The sequence below is a fragment of the Acomys minous genome (assembly GCF_964271855.1).
Source record: "Acomys minous genome assembly, chromosome: 14".
NCBI lineage: Eukaryota > Metazoa > Chordata > Mammalia > Rodentia > Muridae > Acomys > Acomys minous.
Window position 1 is genome coordinate 77,875,988 of NC_140496.1, and position 17,190 is coordinate 77,893,177.

Genomic DNA, 17,190 nt, shown 5'->3' on the forward strand with positions numbered 1-17,190 from the left:
TGGAAGTGTTGGATGTAGCATTCAGCACCTGGAAAGTGACTCCTTGGCAGTATAATACAAGTGAAGTTCTAAGCAGGGACCACACGGGGACTGGGCCCCCCAGCCGCCCCCCCCAGACAGATGTAGCTGACGGGCAGCTTGGTCCTCGTACCCCTTACCACCTGGTTAAAGGAATGTGGGCTGCCCGCGAGGCCTGCTATTCCGTCACTTCCCCCTGGCAGGGCTGCTTCGGTCCTGATGCGGCTTGACATGCTGGGATGGGGAGGGGGCTCCCCTTCTCTGAGGAGTCGAGGAGGGTGGATAGGGGAAACAGGGAGGGATGGTGGGACCACGAGGAGAGGAAGGAGGGGGCTGTGACTGAGATGGAAAGTGAATAGTTAATTTTTAAAAAAAGAAGAGAAGTTCTCTGGAGATAGTAAGGTATAGAGGGAAGAGCCTAAGATGTCTACAGAACTGAGGGAGGGTGCGCACAGCTCCTGAAGTCCAGCCACTTAATGTTTGTTTCTCATTCTGTCCTAAATATGCTACTTTGCGTGTAAAGAAAGGAAATTTAGATTATGTCCGCATCGGAAGTGGTCACAATCAGACTTGAACCCATGTCTGGAACTCCAAAGCTTTACTTCTTCCATGTACTATAACGAATACCTTTTAAGAGAGTTAAATATTTCATGATGGAAGGACGTGGTTAATTTTGTAACAAATAGTAATTACGGCTAATATTCTTTAGGATTGACGATACTGTGTGGCAGACGTTGTTAAACTCTTTACAGGGATGATGTCATATAATCATCCCAGTTCTGAGATGAGTAAACCTGTCAGGTGAGCTTCCCTCAGTAGATAAGGAGCCGCAGTGAGAGGTCTGTGCAAGGTTCTGCCCGTACTGAGTGGTGGGAGAGCTGCAGGTTGAGCTGAGTCAAGGAGACTGAAGACTAAAGAGACCTGTTTCCACTGGCGGCCAGTTGATGCAGATGGCGCTGTTTGATGGCACAGGGTTCCAGTGTCCTCTAGTTCCCACAGCAACCTTTGAGTGTGTAATTATTCCCACAGTCAATGAGGAAACTGAGGCTAGAGGTGTTAATGTCGTCTGCATAGTAAGAGACAAAGCTGCGGCTCGGCCTGGGCAGGCTGTTCGTAGAACCTGTCTTCTCACTTAGGAGCCAGCAACAAGATCTGGAGGGCCAAGTGGAGTTTTATGGGAACACAGGCATTTTTATTTATTTCTGTATGGTCTGTGGCTTTCTTCAGCAGAGTGTAAACCCAAACATTTCCTGAAAATTAGAGATGTTTGCTGCCTGGCTTTTTATAGAAAAAGTTAAACCATTGAACTGAGTGAGTTGATTAATCATAGTGAAAGCAAGACCGTCATTAACTATTGCAGAGATTGGTAGAGAAAAGGGAAACGAGATTGGCTAGGGGCTCAAGAAGAAACATGGTAAAATAAAATTTATCTTTCAATTAGCAAGGATTTTGAGCATTTCCTTAGGAAAAAAATGTTAATTGAATGAGATCTAGGGAAAGAAGGGAGGAGGAACATTGTTGGTACAGGGTTCTGAAGAAACAGAATGAGAAGACAGATTACTGGAACAAAAAGGATGAAGCATATTAGAAATACAAAGCAGCAGTGAAAGGGAGTTATATTTACTGTAGCTTATGTCCTATAATATGGTTGTGTTACCAAATGTCCACTTGAAAAGAACTTACACATGTTGCTTCTGGGTAGAGTTGTACAAAATGTCTGTCTTGTCAAGTTGGTTGATAAGTATCATTCAGAACTCTCTGTCCTTTATTTTATGTTTTTTGTCACTTACTGAGAGGAGTATTGAAATATCTGTCATTGAGACTGTATTCATTTCTCACTGTGGCCATATCAGTTTTTGGTTTGAATTTTGCAGCCCTATACAATTATAAATGTACACAAATTGTTATGTCCTTCTGCTTAACTCCCCTTTAGTATTATGACACTTTAAAAATAACCACTGGGCAATTCCCTTGTTTGGGAATCTACTTTGTATAATATTAGGCAGTAAAGTGGGGCAAGTGTAAGCTTCTCATAGTTTCCTTTTTGTTTCTTTGTTTTGATTTGTTTTTTGATACAGGGTTTCTCTGTGTAGCTCTGGGTGTCCTGGACTTGTTTTGTAGACCACACTGGCCTCAAACTCAAGCAATCTGCCTCCTTCTGCTTCCTAAGTGCTGGGATTAAAGGCATGTGCCACCATACCCAGCCATGATTAGTTTCTTGTTTGTAAATTTTCTTCTTTTTAGTGAGGTGTAGTGGCATATGCCTTTAATCCCAGCACTTTGGGATACAGAGGTAGGCAGATCTCTGTGAGTATGAGGCCAGCCTGGTCTGTAAAGCAAGTTCCAGGACAGCCAGATCTACACAAGGAAACCTTGTCTTAAAAAAAACAAAAAAACAAAAGTGAAGATTACTGCCTTTTTTACTGTCTTAGAAATTGTGTATTCTTCGATTTGTTTGCTTGTTTGTTTGTTTTTAGTTATTTCAGGCAGAAGTAGAATCTGTTTCTCCAACTTGACTAGAGCAAAGGTCTAGAAATATTCTTAAAATTATTTGCACTGGCTGGGCACGTGGCACACTAATCCCAGCACTTGGAAAAGCAGAGGCAGGCAGATCTCTGTGAGTTCGAGGCCAGCCTGGTCTACAAAGTAAGTCCAGGACAGCCAAGACTACATAAAGAAACTCTGTCTCAAAAAACAAAAACAAATTTTTTTAAAAATTGCACTTTCTTAAGTTTTTCATCTTGTTTTAAAGGACATTTAGAAAAGATTTGATTAAAAGTAGGGACTTAATTGTCCCCACCCCAGAGCGTACAGAGATGTATTCATATACAGTTCTGGTTATAATTTCAGGAGTTCTTGTTTCCTAGCCATATTTGTATATTTGAATCAACATCTGAAAAAATAGAGACCTGTGAAGTCTGAGTCTTTGGTGATGGAGCAGTTTTTCAAACTACAGCCAAGATTTAAAATAACCTGTGAAGCATAGGGTGCCTTTCCAGCTCCCCCACCTGCGCTTTGTGAGCAGAGTGGAGCGGGAAGAGATAGAGCAGGGACCACAGGAACACGGTTTACTGAAAGGAAAAAAAGACCAATTCCACCTTCAGATTTTGCCTTGGCAAATTATGTCTTGTTTTTTTCCAATTTTAGTGTATTTGCTGCCAAAGCGAGCACCATGTCTTGGTTTTTAACAACAGTACATAGAAGGAAGCTAAAATAACTTTGTCCCATTGTATTTCATAATATTTATTAACAAAATGCAATATGTTATAAAATCCCTATTATAAACAAAGGGCAATTAAGTCAGTTAATGTGTACTTTGGATCCCAAGAGCCTGTTGATAGGAACAAAAGCTATGTATGAGTAGGATTTTAACTTTTCTAAAATACCGGTTTTTTAAATGTGATGCTATGTTGTACACTTTATGACATTCAAAATGTATCTACGACTCCTGTCGTTGGTAGTTTATATTTTGTACTTCAAAGTGACTTCAGTGGGCCAACATCTTTAGTTCTTTTTAAAATGCCAGAGAGAGCTGCAAGTGAGAAAACAACAACAAAGACAGAATACTCCATAAAGAGGTCAGCGCAGCATGGTCTCAGTGACTGCAGACTGATTTCACATTGAGTCACTCTTTAGATGTGCTAGATTATGTAATGCATACAGTAATCAGCTTGCTAGTCAATCTACTTCCACACAAACTGATGCTTTTGCACGATTTCCTTAATAAAGAACTTAAATATCCTGTTTTTGAACCTTTTAATAAGCCCTTTGAAGCAATAGTGATTCCAGGAGTAAATGATTTTGTATCAGTGTAGTGTTAAGTGTGCCTTCCTCCACTTAATGCAACTGATCTTTGCTTATAGCTGTGAACTTTACAGAAGTCAACGAAGAAAACAAAAACGATCTGTTTCAAGAAGTGTTTTCCTCCATTGAAACTTTGGCATTTACCTTTGGAAATATGTAAGTAAAGACCGTCATTGACGTTACTAAATGGCTCAGTGGGAGGGGAGAGCCCGGAACTTTGGGATGGATGGAAGGCAGAGTATGAGACAGTGTCACATACCAGCACAGCTTGGGGGGGGTGTGGGGGGAGGGGTTGCTCCCTCGTGCTTCCTGCCTGCGTTTGCAAGTATTTGTAGAGCTCCTGTGCTTTCTGGGGTGACATTCCTAGGTATTTGCTAAAACAGTTTATTTTAGATGACAGACTGACAGTTAAGAAACACAGAGTGTAATGCTTTTTTGTTTTTGTGCTTTTTCCCCCCTCTCTCTGGATAGCCTTACCAACTTCCTTATGGGAGATGTAGGCAGTGATTCTATACTGCGGCTGCCCGTTTCTCGAGAAAGCAAGGTAGGTGAATTTTTGTGAAAACAAAGTCTAATATTTTTAACTTACTATCACAGCCGTTTCCTCATACTTAACTTAGTATTATTCTGAGAGTTTAAACTTTATAAATTACCTTATCATTTTGAGGCCAAAGAAAACAGATTAATTTTGTATGCCATAAAATGGTCAGTTTTTTTGGTTGGTTGCTTGGGTTTTTTTTTGGTTGGTTGGTTGGGTTTTGAGTGATGATTTGGTTATTCTTTTTTTTTTCCCTTTTTCTTTCTTTTTCTTTTTTCTTTTTGTCTTCTTTTTTTTGGTTTTTTCAAGACAGAGTTTCTCTGTGTAGCCTTGACTGTCCTGGACTCGCTATGTAGACCAGGCTAGCCTCGAACTCACATCAATCTGCCTGCCTCTGCCTCCCAAGTGCTGGGATTAAAGGCGTGCACCACCACACCCAACGATTATTCTTTTCTAAGTGATACTGTATTATGAAAATAGCTTTAACTATTGATGAATCTATGTTATGTGGTCCAAAATTATAGCGAGGTTTTTTTTTTGGGGGGGGGTGGGTATATTGGTGTAGGTACACATCCATGTTTGAGCATGTGATAGCCAGAGATGGACATAGAAAATAGCCTTCTATCCCCTTTTTATAGAAGGGCAAACTAAGGTTAAGTAAACCGAAATGTGCAGACCGATGCTATCCACCAAAAGCTGAGCACAGACGCAGGTGCCTTTGATCCCTTCTCATTGAATCTGTACACACTGTATTGCCCAGCCATGTATACACGATTCATACATGAATTTATTCAGCCACATGCTCTTAGTCCCTCAGTACTTGGGAGGCTGAGGCAGGCAGATGTCTGTGAATTCTAGACCAGCTTGGTCTGCACAATGAGTTTCAAGCCAACCAGAGCTACATAGTGCGATCCTATCTTCAAAAATAAAAATAAAGGAAACAACAACAAAAACCCAAAACCAACCAACCAAAAAATTTAACAATTAGGATTAATATATATATATTATATATATATATATATATATATATATATATATATATATATATATTATTTATTTCCCCTTTGTGGCCTTAAGAAGATGACATGAAGCCCTCTGGTCTAGAAGACAGAGGCATTAACCCTTTCTTATGTGCATGGTCATTGTCAATATCATCACTAATGTCACAGCTTCTACTTCCATGCTTGGTACCTGGCCACAAGCAACTATTTATTGTAAGGTGACAAAGTCATAGATCAAAGCATGTTTCTCTGCAATGGTTTCACCAAATTCACAAATAAAATTTAGAAGATGTAAAAGAAAATGTACTTCCTTCAGGCTACATTCCATAAATAGGATGATATTTTTAAGCAGTGTCTAATAAGGTGTAGCCATTACTTACATGATTCTTTAAATTTAAATTGATAAGTAAAATTAAAACTTTATTTTATAGTTGGTTGGCCATATTCTAAATGTTCAAGTAGCTACCTGTATCTGGTATCTGCTGCATATGTAAACACAATATAATAGGCATGGCATTTCCATCATCACAGGAAATTTTGCATTTAGCTGTCCAAAAAAATGTGAAAAGGCATGTGTACCTGTGATAAAATGGTAAAAGATGGCTGGGTGGTCTCTGAGTTTGTGATGCTTCTTTAACTTTGGAGCCTTTTTAGATCTGTGGAATTTGAAGTTTAATATGGATTCATTGATTTTAATTAATTAGATTAGATGAGTTTTGTTTATTGTTGAATCTTGGGAACTATAATTCTTGCAGTGTTATGGTATTTAATTAGACTTCTTAGGCCTCTGAGTTTTAAATACTTGAAATTCTTGAACAAGAATTATGTCAGAGTAATAAAGCGGGGGACAGGATTCTGGAAGCGGTGGTTGGTTATGTTCTGCTCTAATCTTAAATTTGTTTCTTCCATGTGTTCAGTCTTTTGAAAACATTTCTATGGACTCTGTGGACTTACCCAGTGAGAAAGGTAGTGCTCAAGATTTTATTGAACATTTGCATTTTCTTTCATTAAGTATTATAAAATACACTTAATCTCTTTGTACTTTGTAATCTAATATATTTATTTTTAATATAAAATTATATAGGAAGTTTTTCATATAAAACAAAACTTGTTTGAGTAGATGATGTGATAATGTAAAGTGATCATAATTACACACAGATTGTAGCTCAACAGATAATAGAAATATGCATTAAGATAAAAATACAGGGGCTGGAGATGCAGCGGCTTAGTGGCTGAGAGCACTCACTGCTCTTGCAGAGGATCCGGAGGAGGGTCCCAGCCCATATGGCAGTCCAAAACCATCTGCAACTCTGGTTTCATGGGATCTGATGACCCTTGCTTCTGGCCTTGTGGGCACCAGGCATGCATGTGATACACACAGACTTGCAAGCAAAACATATAAACATATAAAGTAAAAATTAATAAAATTTTAAAGATAAAGGTACACTGTAATTTGAAGTATAAACAATGGCCTTTTAAAAACTTATAATTTGAATTTGTAACCAGTTTTTGTTGATTAATTCCTAAGGAGCTAAGCACTTCTTTTTATAGACTAATTATGTGCTCATACTTAAACTTATTTTGATGTTTTTATTTTCAGGAAATTTTTCCCCTATAGAACTAGACAACTTGCTATTAAAGAACACTGACTCGATAGAACTGGCTTTGTCATATGCTAAAACATGGTCAAAATATACCAAGAACATAGTATCATGGGTTGAAAAAAAGCTCAACTTGGGTGAGTTCTCTATTAGCACTAAATTGTGATTCATTTTCTACAGACTGAGGTGTTATGATTTCTAAATAGTGGTTATTTCATCTTAAATAGAATTAATTTTTTTCTTGAACGAGGATTTATTACACTAGATATATGTACCATACATTTTTGTGGCCTCCTAGATGTAGGCACACAACAAACAATGCTGTCTCTGCCTTTAGGTTTTTTGGTTTTTAGAGATGGGATCTCTGTGTAGCCTTGGCTGTCCTGGACTCACTTTGTAAACCAGGCTGGCATCGAACTCATAGAGATCCGCCTGCCTCTGCCTCCTGAGTGCTGAGATTACAGGCTTGTGCCACCGCCCTGCTGTCTCTGCCTTTAAAGAATCCTTCAAAGTATATAATCACATAATATGGTAAGAGGAGAGAAGAGCAGCAGTGGATGCAAAAACAGAAAGAAAGGAAGCCTGGCAGAAACAGCTAAGTAGCTAAAGTTAATATAGTGTTTCACAGCTGAAAAAAAATGATTCCATATCCACTATCTGACCTGACCCCCTAATACTTGGAAACCCCCATTTCCCTAAGGGGCATAGCAGATTAGTTTGCAAACGTGGCATATTTGGAGGGAAGTAGGATTCAGCAGTGCCATGCTCATTCTGCACTCTTGACAGCTGAGGGGCAGGCATGTGCGCTCCGAACGTTCCCCAGTTGGTCCTAACGAGCAGTTAGATTAAGAGTTACTTCCTTCTGTCATGATGCATACTGATATGTGTGATCACTTTTTAGTTGAAGAAGCAAAAATAATTTTGGAGTGTATAGATAAAGAAAATGTTCATTTTGCCCTTTTTAACCTTTTCAGAATTGGAGTCCACAAGAAATATTGTTAAATTGGCAGAGGCAACTAGATCTAGCATTGGAATACAAGTGAGTATTGGGTGAACTCCTTGGGCCCTATAATAGTCTACTCAGCTGAACTCCCAGTCAGTTCTAAGAAGAGAGAAGTATTGGTCTTTTTATGGGGGAAAAAATTTTTTTAAATTTAAATGCTAGTCCTTATGAATGAAACTAGAGCATTTAAAAGTTTATATAAAAACCTATTTTAATACTAAGTTTGCTAACTAGTTCATAATTTCATTTTTTTCTCATATAGACACTAGTCATTTTACTAGAGAAAAACGTGTAGTCTTTTTGAAGAACAGGGATATATCCAAAACTCACTGGTTTTTTTCCTAATATGTCAGCTTTAGGGATTGAGCCACAGCATACTAGGAAGGGGCTTCTAGAACTGTGTAGTGTAAAACTGACCTTTCAACTTGAAATTCCAGGAGTTTATGCCGCTGCAGTCCCTGTTCACCAATGCTCTTCTCAATGATATACACAGCAGCCACCTTTTACAGCAAACAATTGCAGCTCTCCAAGCCAACAAATTTGTGCAGGTAAAAATTAGTACACACAGCATATGCTTGCGTGTTTGTTTCTTCAATACCAGCATGCCTTTATAAAACAACTACTTCTTTTTAATATTCTTAATAGCCTCTACTTGGGAGGAAGAATGAAATGGAGAAACAAAGGAAAGAAATAAAAGAACTTTGGAAACAGCAACAGAATAAAGTGGTTAGTATCATACCGGAGTTTCACGTGCCTGCTTGTGAACCTCTAAACCCACCTGCAGTGTCCAAACCGCTGTCTTAGTCCAGGTTCCCTAAACTGCTGCCTTATGGCCTGTTTAATACTCTTTTCTGTAGCTTGAAACAGAAGCAGCTCTCAAAAAGGCAAAGTTGTTATGTATGCAACGGCAGGACGAATACGAAAAGGCGAAGTCTTCCATGTTCCGAGCAGAAGAGGAGCAGCTGAGCTCAAGTGTTGGCTTAGCAAAAAACCTCAACAAACAACTAGAAAAAAAGCGGAGGTTGGAAGAAGAGGCCCTTCAGAAAGTAATGCTTTTGTCATTTGAAACTTGACTTAGTAATCCTCTGCTAAGGATTTGGCTTTCAAACTGCCAGGAGTCAGGATCACCAGGAAGGCATACTCAGGCTGCTGGGCCTTGCCCACAGAGTTTCTTCTTTAGTTGGTCAAGAGTGGGACCCAGGCAAGCATCACTTCTAACAAGCCCCCAGGCGACGGTGATGTTGCTGGTAGAAGTGCACACTTTGGGAACCACTGTGCTGGCACACTTACGAGTGTGCGAAAGAAGCATCTTAGGGTAGTGGTTTCTTATTTTTGACTAGATTGATTATTTATTTATTTGATTATAAAGTCTACTTTCTGGGCAAGTCTCTGTGTTACTCACCCACCGAACCCTAATAAGCCAAGGCTTTGTATCATTCATGAAATATAACATATATAAGTATAATTGACAAATTCTGTAAAATAAATGGCAAATATAAGTAGAAAATGCTGTTTTAAATAAATATGGAGGCTATTTTCTATGCAAACAATATAGTAATTGCAAATTAATCCCAGCAGTTAAAAGCAATGCTAACCAAAATGCTATTTATCTTTAAATTACTTATTTAAAATGTATCTCATAGCATTGTTTAAAATTTTAAATTTCAGAATTTGCATAAATACTTCTCAGTTTTTAAGCTACAGCTTTAACTATAATAAGTGTTTGAGTCTACATTTAGTGATTACTGTTGTTTCTGTGATGGTCTTGAAGGTAGAAGAAGCAAACGAGCACTACAAAGTCTGTGTAACAAATGTTGAAGAAAGACGGAATGATCTAGAAAATACCAAGAGGGAAATTTTAACACAGCTCCGGACACTTGTTTTCCAGTGTGACCTGACACTTAAAGCTGTAAGTTGTTTCTTCATTCATTGAAAGCAACAGGGGAGAAGTCTTGGCATCTGATGACTTTGATTGCTGAGCGCTTTAAACCCTGGGACTCACAACATGTGGGCTCTCAGTTTCCAATAGTGGTCTGTAATTTGTGTTACCTTTTTTCCTCTTTCTTTCTTCCCTCTTTCTTTCCTTTCCCTTTCCCTTCCCTCCCTTTCTCCCTCTCTTTCTTTCTTCTTTCTTTTTACTGAACCAGGGTCTGCTGTGCAGCCTCTGCTGGTTCTTTGTCCTGGCCCCTAGGTGTTGGGTTACATGTTTATACCTCCATGACTTGTTTTGTTGGTGGTGTTGCCTTCTTTACTTACTTTTGTTCTTTCTCTTCACTATTTCCCTAACTTGATGATTTGTTTGGCTAAAACTTAAACGTGAGCATTTGTACTTGCCTCTAGCCCACTACCTTTCTTGCCTTGGTTGGTAAAATGGATTTGAACCCTGAAATGTTTGACATTGCTGCGAGATAGTCTATAAAATTTAAGTAAACAAGATGGTAAAACTGAACCGATGATTGATGTGAGGACAAAGCATCCTGTGCCACATTTCATTTATGTCTTTAAAGTATTTTATAAAGAGTTTGTATTCAACAAGCCGTTTTTGCATGTAGTTGACAATTTTAAATATATATATATTATACATATAATTTTATATATAATAAATATATATATTTAATATATGACAAGGATGGATGGATCGATGGAGATATATATATATATCCCTGGATATATATATATATATATGCATACAACCACAATTAGGAACCAGAAATTTTCATCAGTGTTGCCCCTCTGTTGTCAATCACTATACCCACACCTAATTCCTACCAATACTGACATGTTTGCCGTCTTGTTAATTGTCTGTAAAAAAGACAACATTAACTTTCTTGTTTCTAAATTTTCCAACTTTTCCAGGGTGTCTCATAAGTGGACTCTTAACATCCTAATTCCTTTGAGATTCCTCAGTGTTGTGCATGTTCCCATAGTTCCGTTCTCTGCCTTAGCAGCTGGCAGGTCCCTGTGTTAGTGTATCACAGTGTTTATCCATTCATCAGGTGGACTTATAGTTCGGGGTCATTATGAGTAAAGCCCCAAGACAGATTTTTGTTGAACATAGCTTTCATATTGAGAGGACCACATAGGAATGTGCATGTCACTGTCAGGTGCATCACTAACTCAATAGGAAACTATAAGACAGTTCTCCAGAGTGTCTCTAATCAGCATGAGAACCTAGCTCTGTGCCCTTGATACTGTGGCATGCTTAGCTGCTCTAATAGGTGTGTGGTAAAGATCTCACAGTGGTTTTCATTTGTGCGTCCAGAGTAAAGAAAGGGGGAAGCGATTGTTTTATATTTTAATTAGAATCTTTAAAATAACATTAAAAATTGTTTCAAGAGCTTATTGCAATTTGGCTATTTTTACTTTTTTGTTTTGTTTTTTTTGTTTGTTTTTTGGCAATTCGGCTATTTTAAGTTGTGTGGGTATTTTGTTGTTATTGTTATCTTATGTTGACTTTGCTTGTATTTTCTCCCATTTCAAAGTTTTTCTTCTATACTTTTAGCAATGTCTTGTAAGGGAAAGCTTTTGATTTTGTTAGGTCTATTTTATTCTTGTTTGGGTCATGCTTTTGATGTTATGTCTAAAAGTGCTTCACTTAACCCAAGGTCATAGACCTTCCCCCTCTGTTTTGTACTGAAAATTGTATAGTTTGACATTTGCATATATGGTTCCTGTTGAGTTCATTTTTGTGCAAGGTGTGGACGGAAGCTGGGGTTTTTATGGCATATAGATACCATACTAAAATCATACTGAAGGATTTTCATAAGTACCAGCACAAAGAAGGCAGTACCAGAGAATTTATTGCATTTCCCAGTAGAACAGGAAACATAACATAAGACCACAAAAGAAATGCCAGCTTTGGCAGGCAGAAAGCAGGGGTTACCAGATTCACTAAGTTTAAGAATCTATATTGGAAATTAGATGTGGCGGTGCACACCTATAATCCTAGCATTTTGGAGATAGAGGCATGAGGATCAAAATTCAAGGCCATCCTTGGCAATATGACAAGTTTTTGATTAGACCTGGGCTACATGGGACTCTGCCTCAAACAAAATATAACAACAACAACAACAAAACGAATTTTAGTTGGGGCTTCTTCAAGAAAGGCAAAGCGAGAAGAGACTACGAACAGTTAGAGCTGGCTTCTTTGCACAGTGCGGTGAGCTCTGGGAATGAGAAGATGCCCTTCAGCCTTATTCTGGGTTCACTCAGGGCAGAGGAAATCAGCTTGATGTAGGAGACGCATTGGTTGGGGCTGTAAACTTGGGACTTACTGGTTTTGTGTATGAAGATGTGGTGCTTTCCCAGCTCTTGTCTTATCGAGTACAATTTCCCTGGCTAGCTTTATAAAAGATAGAAGAAGAAAGGAAGAAACATTAATACAGCTCAGTGGGTTGAAACACTATGCTATTTCCTTTAAATTACCTTTGCATCTTTTTCAAAACCCATTGGCCATATTTGTACATACCTGCTTCTTAAATCTCTCTCTTGATTCTGTTGCTTTATACTGAAACTAGGTGTGAGCACAATTTTATTCTTTTTAAGAGTTATATTTGAGGGGCTAGAGAGATGTCCCAGAGGTAGAGAGCACTGGCCACTCTTGCAAAGGTCCTGGATTCAGGTGCAAGCACCCACATGGCAGCTCACAACTCCAGTCTATAACTTCAGTCCCAAGGAGTCATTGCCTCTTCTGGCCTCTCTGGGTCCCAGGCATACATGCAGACAAAGCACTCATACACATAAATTAATAATAATTTTAAAATATTTTTAAAAATAATTATATTTTAAGTTCCTTAATGTTCCATAAAATTAATAGAATCAGCCTGTCTATATAAAAAGAATTTTGTAAACATTTTCAGTGGGATGGATTTATTGTCTTAGATCAGATTATGAAGAGTTAGCTACATGTTTGTATGTCTTTTCATCTGTTTAGGCCTTTGCTTTTTAAAATCAGAATTTTGCTTTCAATATAAGAATCTCTGAGCCTTTAATGCCAGCACTCAGGAGGCAGAGGCAGGTGGATCTCTGTGAGTTCAAGGGCAGTCTGATCTACAAAGCAAGTTCCAGGACAGCCAGGGCTACATAGAGAAACCCTATCTCAATAAAACGAAACAAAACAAAAAAGAACCTTTGAAAGGTTTTATCTATGGAGCTTCTGTAAGTAATGTATATACACATAGCTTACATGTCCATTCCACTTAATTTCAAATTCCAATTGTTTCACAATATTTAGAATCATAGTTAATTTTTGCATGAACTTGTATCTTGTAGCCTTGGTAAATAGCTTTATTTGTAGATTTCTCAAGGTTTTCATGGTAGGAAATTAAGCTGATTGCAATAAGGGCAATTTTATGTCTTTTTCCCCTATGGTCTTTTTATTTTTTATGGCATCTTTTAATTTTTTATAGGGCTGTTAGTTAAATAGAAATGAAAAAAGAAAATTTCCCTGTCTTAGTGTCTGTCTTAGAAGAAAAGCATTTTGTTTTTACTGCTTAAATATGACGATAGCTGTTAGTCTCTTTGAAGATGCCCCATATATAATTAAGAAATTTCCTTTTTTTTTCTCCTACGTTTCCTGAGAGTTGTGTCTATGTTATTCTGTGTGATCATGTAGTTTACCTTATAATCCGCCTTCCTTACTCTCTTCTCCCTATCCTCCCTCATGTCTCTCCCTCCTTTCCCCCTTTTACTGTCTTTTGTCTTGGTTAGGGTAATCTGCTGTCATAAAATGAAGTGAGAAAATACTAACTTTTGTGGGGGAAGGGTTTGCCAAATTTGTGCTATTTCTTCTTTTCTTCTTATGTAGCAGCGTGTGTGGTATCTGGGGTTGAGATTTAGAGTTTTGGTTTTTTTTTTACACTACATAGTCACTTCTTTTTATTAATTTTTAGGTGAAGTTTGGTAGTTATGGCTTGCATGGAATTAATCCCTTTCAACTTGATGAATATATATACATACATACACGCACATATACATACATATGTACATGTATATATTTGGTGGCTGTAGCTTTCCTTTATCTAAGTGGGTACAGTGATGTTTCCTTTTTCATTCTTTTGTTTTCCCTCATAAAAATGCAATCCCCAACTTAATAGAAGTTTTATTAAGGTTTTTTTCAACTTTACAATGGTTTTATCAGAATATTAAAGTTTCCACTTAGGATGAGTTTGTTGACATTTAGACCCATAATAAGCTGAGAAGTATTATACTGTCCTGTTAATTTGCAAATGTTTGCTCACCAGATAGAGTACCAGTAACCACCAAAGAAACAGTTACACGGAGTCTAGTTTGGTGAACCAGTCGGTTTTATGGGGTTACAGGAGCATGAGCAGCCATAGAGCTCAGCTGTAGAGCAAAGTCTGTCCCCCAGCAGCTGTTAACTGTGTGTGTGTGTGTGTGTGTGTGTGTGTGTGTGTGTGTGTGTCCCTGTCCTCTTACCAGAAGGGCCTGGGATGCGCCCCTCCCCCACTCGCCCCCAGCAACTGTTAACTGCCTGTATATCCTGAGGGAGGGGAGGGAGTCACAGCTGCTGAGAGCTCAGGAAGGCCCTGTCCTACCCGGAGGACAGCATTCCACAACAAATTTTGAATGCTATCCTAGGTATTTTCAGTGTTGTTTTGTGGCACTCTGGGTCTTAATACTGTTTCAAGGTGGGGGTGGGGAGCTAGCCTTTGTTCTAGTTTGCTTCACTCTCCTAGCTCTCCGCCTGGCACCTTGGTCTGACTGGGAAGCTGAAGTGTCATGCAATCTATCACCTCTGCTCCCCAGAAAGCTAAGAGACATCAGGTCTCAGTCATTAAATGGAGGAGGTGGGTGCACAACTCACGCATAAAGAGAAAAATAAAAGCTACAGGAGTTTCAACAGTCCACCACCATTCTTTGAACACAGCTCCTCTGAGCATAAAGGAAAATTCATTTCAGAATTTTAGATCTAGTTAGTTCTGTAATTACCCTTCTGCTACAGGATTGTGCCCCAAGGATTTGGAGTTCTGTGAGGAACGGGTCAGAGAGGGTGGATCAGAGAAATCAGGGCTTTCTTCCTACTTTTTGAGCCACATTTTCTATTCCTTCGCTGCTTTGGCCCACAGAGGCCTTGTCTTGAAGCTGTCTGTCTCGTACCTAGTGTTATACTTACAGCCATTGGCCTAGGCTGGAAAACACGATGGGCACAGGAAAGCAAGTTACGTACCTAAATTTGTCATACATTTCCACAGTCTGCCTTTTACCTAGGGAGTCTTTAGCTAGGTGACACCTGACCAAGAATCCAGGACTATGTAGCGAATTCAGTGGGAGAAAAGGCTCCATCTCAGAAACTTCTAAAGTTTGAGCTCTTAAAATTGTGAGTCATTTATTTATCAATGTCTGATATTAGCTTGCCTACCCAGAGGACAGCATTCCACAACAAATTTTGAATGCTATCCTAGTCTGTAACTACAAAGATTTCCAAAGTCCCTTCACCTCAGACTACAGCTGATAATTGCTAAGATGGAATGTGTGTCTGCCTGTGTATTAGGGTGTCTGTCTACCTGACCTTACCTAGTTCTCAGAAGACCCTGCTATGTAAATATATTTTGGCTTCATTTTACTGGTGCAGAAACAGAAGTCTAGAGGGTCCGTCTTCCCAGTGCGTGGTCTTTGGACCAGTCGCCTTTCGTTACTCTGATAGCCTGTCGGTGCTGTAGAGCTTTGGGTTCTCAACCAGACTTGAGATCAGAATCTGCATTCGAACAAGATCTCTCACATGATTCCATGAACTGCACTTTTTCTCATTTCTGGTACAGAGAAATTTTCAGTAACTTGGTAAGTGTCTTTCCCCCATGTTAGTGACCCTTTGGATCCAACAAGTTCAACTTCCCATTAGCATTAGACTGGCTTATTGAGTAGCCAGTCACTGGACTGATGCTGTACCAAAAAAAACAAATAAATAAAATAAAAATAAATAAATAAATAAAGGCTGGATTTCCTATGCTAATTGAAGGGATAAGATGCAAACTGTTCTCTTGGGTGCACACTTCAAATTCTGCCTCTGCTCACTGACTTTCCTTAGAGAAGCCCTTGGAAAGGATTCTGGCTGACTAGGGTTTAGCCTACCATCTGATAACACAGGAGCGATGAAGAGAAAACATGATAGTCTTTTTGAAATAACATTAGCCAAAATTTGGCATTTTCCATATTCTCAAGTACATCCTCCACATGGAATTCGGAGTGGTATTTTAAGGAATAAATAGCCGTGCTTTGCTTAAAGTCTTTAGCTGGCTTCCTGTTACACTTCACCTCCACCCTGCAGACTCCACGGTCAAGTTGACTGCTACCTTGCTTGACCTCGTGTCAAGCAGAAGTTCTGATTCCTTGAGTGTGCTTTAGGCCACTGGCCTTGCATCTGCCTGTGGAGCACAAGCTGTGGCCCACTCACTTTTGCACCACCTCCGCCTTTTGTTTGAATTGGGCCTTCTCCCTGGGGCTGTGTCCTACCTCTTTCTCTCATATTTCAAATGTCAGCTCTTTGGCCTTCCCTAACCTACCATGTTGAAAATACTGTTCCAAAAACACATGCATGGTGGTACTACATGGTTAATATTGGTTTTTAATTTTTTATTGGTGTATATATAGGGGTTGTGTGTATATGTGTGTATGTATGATGGGAGACATGCATGCCGTAGCATGTGAGTGGAGGTTAGAGAACAACTTCCTGGAGTGAGGTTCTCTCCTCTAGCTTTCCAAGGGTTCCAGGACTTGAACTCAGGACATCAGACTTGTGTGGGCAGGTGCCTTTACCCACTGAGCTATCTCATTGGCTCACGTTGGCATTCTTATATAGTGTTTATAGCATTTTTCAGTACCACAAAATATTTTAGGAGCCACCCTTAGGATCATATATCTATGGAGGAGGATCAGTAGCTCATAAATTTGCTAAAGTATACTGAACTATAATATACGTCTAAAATTAAAAGGACTTTCAAAAAAAGAAAAAGTGAAAACAGTCAAGATAGTACTGCTTATGATTGGAAGGTTCCCCGATCCATTTGTTTTTCATTTAGGAGTTTAGAAGATTGAGATTCAACCATCAAAATATAGAGCTAGGAGTCCTCAAACACATCATGCCCTAAAGCTACTAACCAGCCAGGGATGTGGGTTGTAGTTTAAAGCCCATTAGCTGTTAGAGTAAAACTACTGTTTGATTTCCAGCGTAAGTTGTGCAGTCCACCAGTCAACTTAGTGTGCTAA

The 17,190-nt window shown here is 38.9% G+C and overlaps 1 protein-coding gene across 5 annotated transcripts in view; it reads left to right on the top strand.

Annotated features, from left to right (window-relative positions):
- Window positions 1-17,190, top strand: part of ARHGAP29 (Rho GTPase activating protein 29) — a 67,970-nt gene that overhangs the window by 35,649 nt on the left and 15,131 nt on the right. For all 5 annotated transcript variants that reach the window (XM_084757384.1, XM_084757382.1, XM_084757381.1 and 2 more), the window contains 9 exons: window positions 3,882-3,978; window positions 4,294-4,366; window positions 6,279-6,327; window positions 6,962-7,099; window positions 7,937-8,001; window positions 8,403-8,513; window positions 8,611-8,691; window positions 8,823-9,011; window positions 9,737-9,874. In XM_084757384.1, the coding sequence (XP_084613510.1) occupies window positions 3,882-3,978; window positions 4,294-4,366; window positions 6,279-6,327; window positions 6,962-7,099; window positions 7,937-8,001; window positions 8,403-8,513; window positions 8,611-8,691; window positions 8,823-9,011; window positions 9,737-9,874 (941 nt within the window). The remainder of the gene's footprint in view (window positions 1-3,881; window positions 3,979-4,293; window positions 4,367-6,278; window positions 6,328-6,961; window positions 7,100-7,936; window positions 8,002-8,402; window positions 8,514-8,610; window positions 8,692-8,822; window positions 9,012-9,736; window positions 9,875-17,190) is intronic.